The sequence below is a fragment of the Alexandromys fortis genome, unplaced genomic scaffold (genome assembly GCF_014885135.2).
Source record: "Alexandromys fortis isolate MF-2015 unplaced genomic scaffold, M_Fortis_MF-2015_v1.1 scaffold_74, whole genome shotgun sequence".
Lineage (NCBI taxonomy): Eukaryota > Metazoa > Chordata > Mammalia > Rodentia > Cricetidae > Alexandromys > Alexandromys fortis.
The window spans coordinates 8783699-8795796 of NW_026068008.1; the positions used below are offsets into that span (position 1 = coordinate 8783699).

The 12098-nt window shown below is 40.8% G+C and overlaps 1 protein-coding gene across 1 annotated transcript; it reads left to right on the forward strand.

Annotated features, from left to right (window-relative positions):
• Nucleotides 1–1810: 1810 nt before the first annotated feature.
• On the forward strand, nt 1811–9798 carry Ca3 (carbonic anhydrase 3). The gene is made up of 7 exons (XM_050161776.1): nt 1811–1977; nt 2652–2849; nt 5059–5177; nt 6490–6582; nt 7363–7425; nt 8192–8347; nt 9030–9798. Exons 1-7 carry the CDS (start codon nt 1944–1946, stop codon nt 9147–9149), a joined length of 783 nt encoding a protein of 260 aa, XP_050017733.1. The 5' UTR covers nt 1811–1943; the 3' UTR covers nt 9150–9798.
• The last annotated feature ends 2300 nt before the right edge of the window (nt 9799–12098 follow it).

A 12098-nucleotide genomic window follows, 5' to 3' on the forward strand; every position in this document is an offset into this window, starting at 1 on the left:
TCCAGCTTAGAATTACACAATTCATTATACATTATGCTAAATTATACTTTTCGCTAATTTTTTACAAGAAAGTAAAAATTGCAAGGACTGCTTTCAAAATTATTGTATGTAAATCTGTTAGATATTTCATTTTTCTACTTAGTGTTTTTTGTATTCCCTAGTGTGTGCATTATTAAATTGTAAATGAAGCAGTTAAAAAGAATCTCTGGTACGAACAGTGGGAGCACGATGAATTTCTCATATGTCTTAACTCAATAATCAGTAACAAATAAGTATTGGTAATTATGAGATTTAGTTATCAATCTCCTGATTACCCAGGTCAGAGAAGAGTTAGTGTCAGAGTTGGTGGCCTGGAGTGAGATTCTGGCTTATTCACCCATAACCATGTGCTGGTAACTTTAAATCGCCAACTCAGCAGAACCTATCACAATGAGCTAGAAACCCAGACACGCGTGGCCCCTTAGCTTAGAGCTGTGTTTGCTTGGATTTTCCAAAGTAACTGAGGGTTCCTGATTCCACAGTGCTATTGTGTGGATCAAGTGATCCCTGGTCACAAAAATACCCTGGAGACTGACTACCCTGGCGTCCAGGTTCTGATGTGGTCAGGCATTCCACATGCCTGGTCGATGAGCTGTCTTTGCCATGATGGGAGACTTCCTTCTCCGGTTTTGTAACCCCCAAGGAAAAGTAAAATGGAAAAAGCCATTTTAAAAAGTAGAAGGTATAAGAAAATGCATACAGAAATCTCATTCAATTAATTTCTTTCTGGTCTTTTAAAAAGAAATTCTTGTCCAAACAAGAATTTTTTTATAATGCATGCATAGAATTGCGAACATCTGCCATACTAATTTAGTGTGAGATGTAACCAGATATTTCTAATTATACCTTTGACAAGCACACATGGGATAGTCCAGTTTTACTCTTCTTTTATGTGGGTATTGTATTACGAAACACATTAGAACTGAGAGGAAAGAAACGACTCCTCCCCCCAAACCAACTCCGTAGACCCTTTCCTCGTTTTGGCCTAGTCTGTGATTATGCTTTGGAGAGTGAAATTTTTAGGTAACATATTCATTTTATGGTATCCTTGGCGTCCTGAGACCAATGGAGCCCAGCTCCCAGTGTGACTGAGTCCCAGGCTGCTGCTGGGTGAGGCTGGAGTGCAGAGTTCTTGCTCCGCCTAGGATCTGCCTCGGACTGTGCTCCGAGTCCTACTGGACAAACGTGCCCGCTAGGCTGAATGTGAAGCCTGGCACCGTCTGCCTCAGAAACTCATCCCTTGAAGGAAAACGGGACTGGGCAGCGTGCAGTACCCGGTTCCTCCTCATCTGTGTTCCCAGGATTTTACATGTTTTCACAAGGGAATCACGATTGAGTCAGAGGATCAGAGGAGTTCTTTCCCCGCCACCGTCCGGGGATTCTTTCAGGAAAAGGAACTTTAGCGTTCAGAAGACCGCAGCCGGCGGTACTCCAGTCCGAGAGAAAAGCAAAGTCTTCTGAGTGAGGCTGCTGGAGCAGCTTTTAGTTGCTGACTAAGCAGAACAGGACTGCAGCCAGTGCTGCGCCTGCCCAGACCCCCAAGAGGGAACCAGCAGGATCAAAACCGGAGCTCTTAGAAAGCCCTGCCGCTTGGAAACCTGCAAAGAGAGCAGAGAAAGAGCTCGTGTGAGAGCCAAGGAGGGGCCTTCCGTTCCCCTCCTGCCTCCTCCTGTCACCCTCTCTCCAGGACAGCTGTCCAGCTCTTGTAATTCATTGGCTTTCCCCGCTCCGCCTTCAAAATACCACCCCAATCCAGTTTAGTCCCCTGCCTCACTCCGCTGACCTAATAAGGCCATGCACACTGAAAGAGACCTATATAAAAGTCGGGACTCGTGGGGACTTTGCAGGACACCTGGAGCAAGAAAAGGAAGAGCTGTCCAGCTTAGAGAACCAAGAAGGTGACCATGGCTAAGGAGTGGGGCTACGCCAGTCACAATGGTGAGTGGAGCCAGGGCATTACAGGGTTGCCCTTGGCATTTCACAGGCATGCTGGAAAATGTGGGTGTAGGGGTAGTTAGGAAGTAGCATTTACTGAGAACTTTTAGATGTCCCATGGTCCTTTGAACATGATTCACTGTTTTCCTTTCCACGGAGGAATCTGAAGCTCAGAGACACACTGTAACTAGTCTAAAGTTCAGTGATGAATCTGAGAAGTCACTGGACCCGAAGTCAGGTCCTATTGAAACTTACTCTGTGAAACTGAGCAGTGAGCACTTGGTTTATTTGAGCTTGGGGCCCCAAAAACAATCAATGTTCTGATTTTGAGTCATCTCTCAGCCATGGGCAAGAGAAGAAAAGTGTCCCTTGAAAGCTCCAAAGTAATGTAAAAATGTGATCAATATGTGATTTGTTTCGAAGATAAGCTTTCAGGCTTCATGATTCCCAAGCCAGGGGAGGGACTGAGTAGACTGAAATACTCTTCGAGCATAGATAAGCAAGGTTCTAAATAGGTTTGGAACGCAAAGTGCTCTGTTGCTTAATCTGAACCCAAGACCTCTTAATATGAAGCCAAGACTACTCTCTGGTCTATGCATATTTTTTCTGGCTTAGTCCACTGGGAAGAGGCCTTGGGTTGTACTAAATAAACATACTCTCTTCTTTTTACTTCCTAGGTCCTGAGCACTGGCATGAACTTTATCCAATTGCCAAAGGAGACAACCAGTCACCCATTGAGCTGCATACAAAAGACATCAGGCATGATCCCTCTCTGCAGCCTTGGTCAGCATCTTATGATCCCGGCTCTGCAAAGACCATCCTGAATAATGGAAAGACCTGCAGAGTTGTGTTTGATGATACTTACGACAGGTCCAGTAAGTGCAGCACTTAGGAAGGATCATGTGGGTGTTTTTGGTATCTATTGTCAAAATGCAGTTTGTGACAGAGTGACAGAATTACTGGGAAGAGGGACAGGTTCATCCCAGAAATGGAAATGATATTTAACCTGGCTCTAGTTGTAATGAATTATATTTATGGAATGAAGAAGAATAATACACCGTCCAATTTCAGTTACTCTGTTGCTGAAAGATGGCCATATACCAAAGTTAAACGTTCATAACACACTCCTGAGACAGATTATGGTTGGGTAGGGAGTTCACGTGGACTTTCTTATGACTATTGAAAGTTGAAGCTCTTGTGTTTCCTGATGGTATGGAGAACAGGTTCCCTCAAACAGAAGGAAATCAATTGGTTCTTCTCTTCCCTGGGTGACTGGAAAAAGGCCAATCAATGGGGAAAGGTAGGGATATTGTGTGAGTTCAGGTGACCTGGGTCCAGTAGCTCACTGGGGTTCAACCAAAGAATCTTTGTGTTGAGTGTTTCTGATGTATATGACCACTTCTTCTTGGGTCAATGTTAGTGTAAAACTGGAAAAATAATATGCTTTTTAAACTCTACACTAGTATCCAATCTTCGAAATAAATAAGACTAATTTGACTTTATTTCAGACAGGCTTGGTGGCTCTCACCTATAAATCCAACACCCAAGAGACAGAGACAAGAGGACTGCCACAAATATGAGGCTAACCTGGTCTTTCTAATGAGTCTGGGGCCAGTCAGAGCTAAAGAGTAAAAATTTGCTTCAATTAAGCAAGCTTGTATTTCCTTGCAAATAAGTCTAAGTAAGAATTATTCTTTAGTTATCAAGAATGCAATTTCCTAGAACCATGTTCTTCATGAGCTAAAATGAATGAACATCCTGGTGATGTCATAAGAAATAATGGTAGAGTGGTCATTCCTGCCTTCCAGGTAAGGGAGATGACAGAAGCTTACCATTTCTTGAGCAATTATTTCAGGCTGCTCTTTCCCACTTTTCCTTTGCCTTAACACTGAGGTTCCATTTGGAGGGAAAAAAAACAACAAAATTAAAAACTACAAACAGAATCACATAAAATACCATTTAAAAGACAAAACACTGAGTATTAGAAATTTGACATAGTTTAGTACAATAAGTTATACTCATGTCCTGATCATAGTTATTCTCAGTGATTGGACTAGAAACAAACCAAAGCACCTGCTTTCCATTTGATCAAGCTGGTTCAAGCCTAGAATTATTGCTCTAGGTCTGCACTATGGGTTTCCTGTCTCACTGCAAGAAACCAAGCCTTTCTAAAATAGCTGCTGTTACAATGCTATTTGCATCTAACTTAACATTGGTAGATGTTAGAATTAGAGTTTCTGTACAGTTTTCAGTATCTTTTAGAAGACGTTTGAACTTTTAAGTTATTCTCCAGACAGCATGACTAGAGATCAAATTGCATGAGAGATTTAGGTAAGTGTTGTACAAGCCCATATTAATGCCCCCAAATTGTCATATATTATATTTCATATATAGCATATATCATATTTCATATATATATCAGTCATANTATATCAGCCCACCCTGACTAGCTTCCTGGGAAACTGCTGAAATTTTGTTTCATCCGACTTGAGCAGTCATAGTCTAAAGTAGATGTATATGAGAGGTCTCATTTGTCCTCTAAAGTAAAACACAACTGAAATTGGGACACTATGGAGGAGTCCCCACCTGCTCAGTGTTCCCTTCCTCGCAGGGCACTGTGAGATGAGCACCATTTAAGTGCTTGATCTCAGTTAATCCTCACAGCAGCTCGCAAAGTGTGGGATTATTAACACCTTCTTAGAGATTCAAAGACCAGTTCAGAGAAGTTGAGCGTCTTGCCTGAGATCACACAATGATGTGTGTGGACTCGGAAATGGTATCTAAATCCCGTCAAATACCTAGCTCTTCCCTGAACTACTAACCTATCCTCAGGGTCCTATAGACATCTGTTACTTTAATTTGTTTTCTAAAGTGTTAAAAAGACAAGAAAAACAAGCAAAAATAAGAGAAAAAGGAAAATTCTTCCTTTGATATATTTGGACTTTAAGTTACAAACACTTGCAGATGGCCCCATATTCCCAGGAGGTGACATCTTTTAACCATGGAGTCTTCTGTAGAGTGTTGGTTTCAGATAAGGCTCTGCAGAGGGAGGGGGACTCATCAGTCACCTTATCTTACCCACAGTGCTGAGGGGTGGTCCTCTCTCTGGACCCTACCGACTTCGCCAGTTCCATCTTCACTGGGGCTCCTCAGATGACCATGGCTCTGAGCACACGGTGGATGGAGTGAAGTATGCTGCTGAGGTAGGAGGAACCACCCAGTCCACTCTGGGTCTCAAATGTTAAAACTGGAAACTTAGGAACAACTGCAGAACCCATTCTGCTTCAAGCCGCTCACTCACAAAGTGAAGCCCCCACATAAACTAGGACAGAGAAGAGTGGACCAGTGGCTCAGTATTCTCAATGAAGATTCTCCAGATTAGATCGAAAAAAAAACGGGCATAGTCTTGAAAGGAACCAGGACCAGCAAGGCAGCTAATGTGTGTGAGACTAATGTGTGCTCTAGCTGATCTGATCCCCACCACAACAACTTGTAAGAGGTTACAGATAAGCAACATAAGGTTACATAATAGAAGCAGTGTGGCAGGGCCTGGTCTTCTTTGTACAGACTGGCTCAGGTACCTCTTTTATGGGTACATATAATGCTTCAAAAAACAATACTTAGTAATTAAAAGAAATCCTTACTTTCTCCTTGCTTAAGGAAGTATGCTTGTATGTGTATGCATCTTGTTTAAGGCAGTAACTTGCAGATAGAATAAGACAGGGTACTTCCCATTTTCATTAGAAAATCAAGTCTGTATTGCATTACTCTAGAGGTGAGCAAAATTCACTTTTTTCTGCTCTACTCTTTTCCAGAGCAGATGTTGGTGAGGACTGGGATTGGATGGAAATGTGAGCATGGCAGCACACTGCAGCTGATCCATTTGGGGGCATCACTGAGTACTTAACTGTTGGTTAAATAAAACTTGATGAAACTTCAAATACTACCCAGGCCTTATCTGGTTGGCTTCCAAATTCGATGAGATACAACACATTTAGGGTGCCACAGCCATTTCTATATAGCCAGTGAGGTAGAGACTGATAAATTCTTAGGACTGTCTTCCTGAACAGACGTTTCCTTCACCGCTGGAGAAAGCTTGGGCTAATTGTTTTCCAGATTAGAAACAGGCTTTGAGTGTGATGTTTGTACGTGGGTTATTTCACATTTTTGGAATTGAATAAAAATTTTTAACAACTATAAACCATCATTTGCCATTTTAAGGAACTCAATATGGACAACTCGATTACTTAGGGTGTGCTCCTGTCCTAGATTAAGATAAGCTTGCTGCTAGACACTAGAGTCTGTCAATGAGGAGGCAAGTGATTTCACACACTTTTTATTTGAACTATTAAAATTTCACTGAAGCTTTGCCTATTAATAATTAGAATTTCATCAACTTCCATGAGAGTGTTCAGCAACAACCTGAAGGTTGCACACATTTGAGTCTCTTGTGGATAATAATGCTCATTTCTGTATCCAAGGATTTTTCTCACAACCTGTGTTTGGTGGTTGCAGCTCCACCTGGTTCACTGGAACCCAAAGTACAATACCTTTGGAGAAGCTTTAAAGCAACCGGATGGAATTGCTGTTGTTGGAATTTTTCTGAAGGTGAGGTAGACATTGATGGTAATTTGTCTCATTCAGAATGTAATCCATTACTAATGTTTAGAGCCCACGCATTCCATCTTTCCCTTGTATTTAAACACGTGTGAGAGGAGAAGCTCAGAGCTTATGAAGGGAAAGACAAGGACGAGGGTGTGTGAGTCTGACATGTGTTCATATTCTTTTCACACTGGAAACAGGAAAGTCAGTGCTGGAAACTTCTCTGATGCCAAGTGACTGGTTGGACCTACCCTCAGCTTAAGGGGGCCCCCACCCACAGGATCTCAGGCTAGAATGGCGCAAGGAATGCGTGTGTTGTCCAGCCAACCTTGGTTTAAAGAGGACTTAGTGACATTAACACATGAACTTCGTGGTAACCCAATCTGAGTTTTAAGCCAGTGAATGACCTAGTTTGTTCTATGTTCTGAATCCACAGAGAGGACTATGAGGAGAGAGACAATAAGTTCAGTTGTGGAAACATTATCTACTTTTGCTTTGGCTCTTTTAAAAAATGGAATCTCTTTACAGAGAGGGCCGAGGAAATAGAGTTGAAACCAACATATAATTTTGTGGTTTTGAACTTCAGAGAACTAAAATTCAAATTTAGATTAGAAAACATATATTCTACCATCTTTTAGGATGAATAAACTTATATTTGGCTTAACCAGTGACAATGGAAGATTTATAAAACACCAATAGCAAGTGGATGGGTCAAATCAGCTTTTATGAAGATCTCCAATTATGAAGAAGGGAAAAATATCTTATTGGATGTCTATTTTCTTACAGATAGGACGGGAGAAAGGAGAGTTCCAGTTTATCCTTGATGCCCTGGACAAAATTAAGACAAAGGTAAGAGAAAATCATTTAAGTATGGTAAACTTGAGTCAGAACATATCAATTGTCTTCGAATTTCTGGGAAAACATGCCACTGTCTGATGGATGCTATATGTTTGCATATAAAAGTAAATATCCTCATATTTCTTTAGTGTTGAGTCCTTAGAGCACTTTCACATCTGTTATTTCATTTGTTGCTCAGCCTATGAGATAAGGACTTTCCACAGGAAGGTGAGTGAGACGTTCCGGGGTCTCCTTCCCCTCTCCATGGTGGGCACAGGATCATTGAGGTTCCCTATGCCACCCACTGTCATTCTTTAATTTTGGTATTGTAGTTTTCTGGTAGCTCCTATATAAGCTTAATATTAACAGTATTCTTCTAACTAACAGACTTACTTATCTGTTTTTGAGATTATTCCAAGTAGCATTTTTTAAGTGTGGACACTAGACGAAGTAAATATTCTGAGCATGAAATGTACTGAAGTCTTCAAATCAGCTTCCAAGAAGTGTTCTTCATTCCGAGTAATCCCTGTGAGAAAGCACAGAATCGCAGCCCCACAGACCATAAAAACAAGGAATAAAATACTGCAGTGACTCTAACAGATCGAGTCAGAACATAAAGCAAAATCCTTGTCATCTGAGGTTTACTAGTGAAGGGCCTAAACCTGTTCAAATGGCAGCTTTCCTTTTCGCTGGTGAAATCCCTTCACATAAATGAGTATGTGAAGCCTCTCGGGGGCGCAGAGTGCACGTGTCCTCTTAGAGTGCTCTGGTCTTCTAGGGCAAGGAGGCTCCTTTCACTCACTTCGACCCATCGTGCCTGTTTCCTGCTTGCCGGGACTACTGGACCTACCATGGCTCCTTCACCACGCCGCCCTGTGAAGAGTGCATCGTGTGGTTGCTGCTGAGGGAGCCCATGACCGTGAGCTCAGACCAGGTGAGTGCAATCACAGGTGAGGGCATCAAAGGTTGTCAGGCTTGTCATAAGCACCTTCACACACTGAACCATGTAGACTGCCAAGGCATAGTATGTCTTTATGATAATTTCCTATTTTATGATCCTTTAAGGAAAAAAAAGGAAGGAAGCGGTTAACTTTTGTTGTTTGTTTTTCGAGACAGGGTTTTTCTGTATAGTTTTGGTGCCTGTTCTGGATCTAGCTCTTGTAGACCAGGCTGGCTTTGAACTCACAGAGATCTGCCTGCCTCTGCCTCCTGAGTGCTGGGATTACAGGTGTGCACTACCACCGTCCGGCCTAACATTTTAACATATGGCCTGGTTTTAATTTTTTTCTCGTCCTTTAAAGTAATTTCATAAATACTTAAGTTGGTCGCACAACGGAAGCCTATCAAGGTTTTTCTTATTTGCAAGCATTCAATAAACCATCATCCCTTTTTATGTAAAGTGATACACCTCATGCTGGCCCCTCAGTTTATAACCCGGGAGAAATGCAGGTGGGAAAGGTGGTTATCCAGAGAGCAGGGCATCCTGAATGTAAAGAACTGCTTATATTAAGAACTGATATTTGCCAACTCATGACCTACCCATGGAGACTGGGTCTGTGATTTGCGTGGCCAGCTTAGAAAGCCAGTAGTTTCTAACAGTCTGCTTCCCTTTACAGATGGCCAAGCTGCGTAGCCTCTTTGCCAGCGCTGAGAATGAGCCCCCGGTTCCCCTAGTGGGGAACTGGCGTCCTCCGCAGCCCATCAAGGGTAGGGTGGTGAGGGCCTCCTTCAAGTGAGGCTCTGGTTCGGTCCTCTTCAGGAAAGAATACCTGCCCCTGAAGAGTTAACTGCCTCATGGTGCTCTGTGCTCTACGCTACTCTAAAACACCTAGAGGAAAAAAGATGCAGTCACAGGAAACCGCAATGCCTTTGACACTATCTAACCCAGAAGCATGAATTTCACCCCTAACCTTTGCAACAACTATGTTTTCTATAAAATTAGTATTTCTAGCATGGGTTCAATGAGGAAGAAATAGAAAAATAGAGATATGGAACTTAATGAGCATACTAAATTTCTCAGAACCTCATGGCTTCTGTTTCCCAGCTAAGTTCGGTCATATTATTTATATGTGTGGGTATGGAGGCATGTGCCCACCCTACCACAGTTAAGTGAAGGCACAAGTTAAGATCATTGTGTTTGGCCTCTTAAATGCCAGTGAAACTCCATCACTCGTTAAAATTTTGCCTACTATAAAGTTTCCCTGGTTTCAATTGTCTGTATAAAACACACACACACACAAGATCAAGTGATTTAAAATGTTTGATCCAGCATTTGAATTTTTCCTTCATAAAGATGGTTTTCTTTGAAGCAGGGCCATTTCTTTTTTACTTCACTACTTTCATTTTTGCATGCCTATTAAAATAATAATAAAGATAAGAACTCTCTCTGGTGTCTTTTGAATTTGAGGCTGGAATGAATGATTCCTAGAATAGGAAGGAGTGGATGACAACTGAAGCCAAGAGTTTCTATTGTCCCAGAAACTATAAAGACAGGATTCAAATGAAAAGTGTGTGTATTCTCTTTTTAAACTGAAGTCTTAGATTAAAACATTTGTTTTAAGGTAGCTTATGAAGTGATACATTTCATTGTGGCATTTTCATACATTCGAGTCATTATACTTTATTCTAATTTAGCCAGTCCTTTTCCACCACCCCCAACACATCTGTCCTCCAACAGTTCCCTCTTCTGATATAACATCACATGAATCCTGTTATCCTCCCCTTTAAAGATTTATCTCTTCCTCCCGCCATGATCCCCTTTCAAGTTTCAAGCCCCCTTCTATGTCCATACACATATATAATTTTATGCTTAGACTTTATATATGAAAGAAAATATTCAGTATTTATCTTTCTGAGTCTGACTTATTTCCTATAATAAGATTGGTCTGTGTGTGTCCAATTAATGGAAAAGCTTTATAAATGACAAAAATGGAGGAAACTGAGAATGACAAACTTCCCAATTTTGTTTTTTGTAACTGGAGGATAGCAATAAAAGACTCTCAAGTTCTGAGTTCAGATGTTCCATCCTTAGGAAAGGGAACAAGTTGGTAAGGGCATCTAACTAAACTGCAGACCTGAGCAGTGGGTGTTGCCAATCTCATCATGTGACAGTTCCCAGTTGGACAAGTTGAAGCTGGGTTCTGGCATTCAGATCAGTGCAAACAGCTAGTACTCCTTTTAGGCAAGAAAGCATCTTTTATATAATTCTTCAAAAAATGTACTTCAGCATTATATTTACCAACAGTGTAGAAATGCATATATTTGACTTTTAATCCATTTAACATCTCTATGTACAAAGTTGAATTGTGATGTGGGGTCATGCCAATGTGGCCAACTAAATCCACTTAAAACCTGAGAAATCTTCAAAAGTAATTCTAGACACAAAAGAACAGAGTTAAGCATAGCTTCTTGGTAGCCTGCATTTTGCTTGCTGCTGGCAGTGTACTGCAGCTCCTTAAAAGACGTCTTCCTGGTTCAGTAGTAACAGAAAAAAAAAAGCTGCCCCATTTTAAAAAGGCTGCTTCCTGGGCTATGCTACCAGTACAAACTCTGATGAGATCTCGTTTTGGAGCATTTAAATGGGGGTGTATAAGCAGAATGCTACAACTTGCTTAATGACAACATTGACCCTCTGCGTGCCTAAAAATGAAGCAGTGTGCATGGTTTTCATAGGCAGTGAACAGTTCCACCATGCTGGACTGCGCAGAGCAAGCAGGCAGGACTGTGGAGGTGGTCTTAGCCCTGCCCACTTAGCATTAAAAATAGTGCTCCTGGTCAAAAGATAATTACAGATACACAATAAAGACAAATGCAGATGGAAACGACCTCTAAACGAGTCACAGTGTTGAATAAATGTATGTTGGCTTGGGAGAGAGAAAAGAAAAAAGGTATAGAGAGTTATAAAAATAAATGGGTTTAAACAAAACAAAACAAAGTCTTTAAAGACACAGAGTACAGTCATAGATTAAAGGAAAAAGATCATAAAATAAATATTTAAAAGTAATAGAATAATAACAAATAATCCATGTAAAGATACAATATACACAGAACATTTGGATTATGTATATTATTGTGTTTCCTTTGAATTTATTTTACTGTGAAGGACCTAGTACAAAGAGACATTTCATTGTATGGGCTGCTAAACTAATCCAGCATATGCATTCTAAAGGTATCATGATTTCCAAATTTGGGTCTAAGGATTTGTTGCTTGGAAAAAGAGGCTCTGCTTTTGTTTCCACAGAAGATGAGAACCTGTGGAATCCTTTTCAGACTAATATGGTTTGATGGACTAAGACCCTCAAAAGGTCATCATGAACATCCCCCAAAATTACTTGGCCCACAAAGAGCAGGAAGAAGTTTGGAGAGAACTACACCCAAATTCTTTAAATGATTGTTTATAAATGTTTGTTTACATTTAAAGGGTATGTTATAGCGATGTATATTGGTATAAATCTTGGTTTGTTGATACAAATTTAAGGTCAGTTTTGTTATATGCCTATCTCCGCTCTTGATTAAGGTATTGTGTTTGTGCAGTTCATCTAAAAATGTAATGTATAATTAAGAAATATAGGTTAATAGAGAGTCATCTATAATAGTCAAGCTTCTAGTCATGTTAGTTAGGTTTTCTAGATATATAGAGATATATGGCAGTTAGGTATTCTTCAACTCTTTCAGAGACCTTCAGA

What these genes read in the sequence shown, in the direction of transcription:
- Ca3 (XM_050161776.1), top strand. Translation starts at nt 1,944, where the DNA reads ATGGCTAAGGAGTGGGGCTACGCCAGTCACAATG. An exon ending in GGGCTACGCCAGTCACAATG is followed by an intron (nt 1,978 to 2,651) that starts GTGAGTGGAGCC and finishes TTTACTTCCTAG; the next exon opens with GTCCTGAGCACTGGCATGAA. An exon ending in TGATACTTACGACAGGTCCA is followed by an intron (nt 2,850 to 5,058) that starts GTAAGTGCAGCA and finishes TCTTACCCACAG; the next exon opens with TGCTGAGGGGTGGTCCTCTC.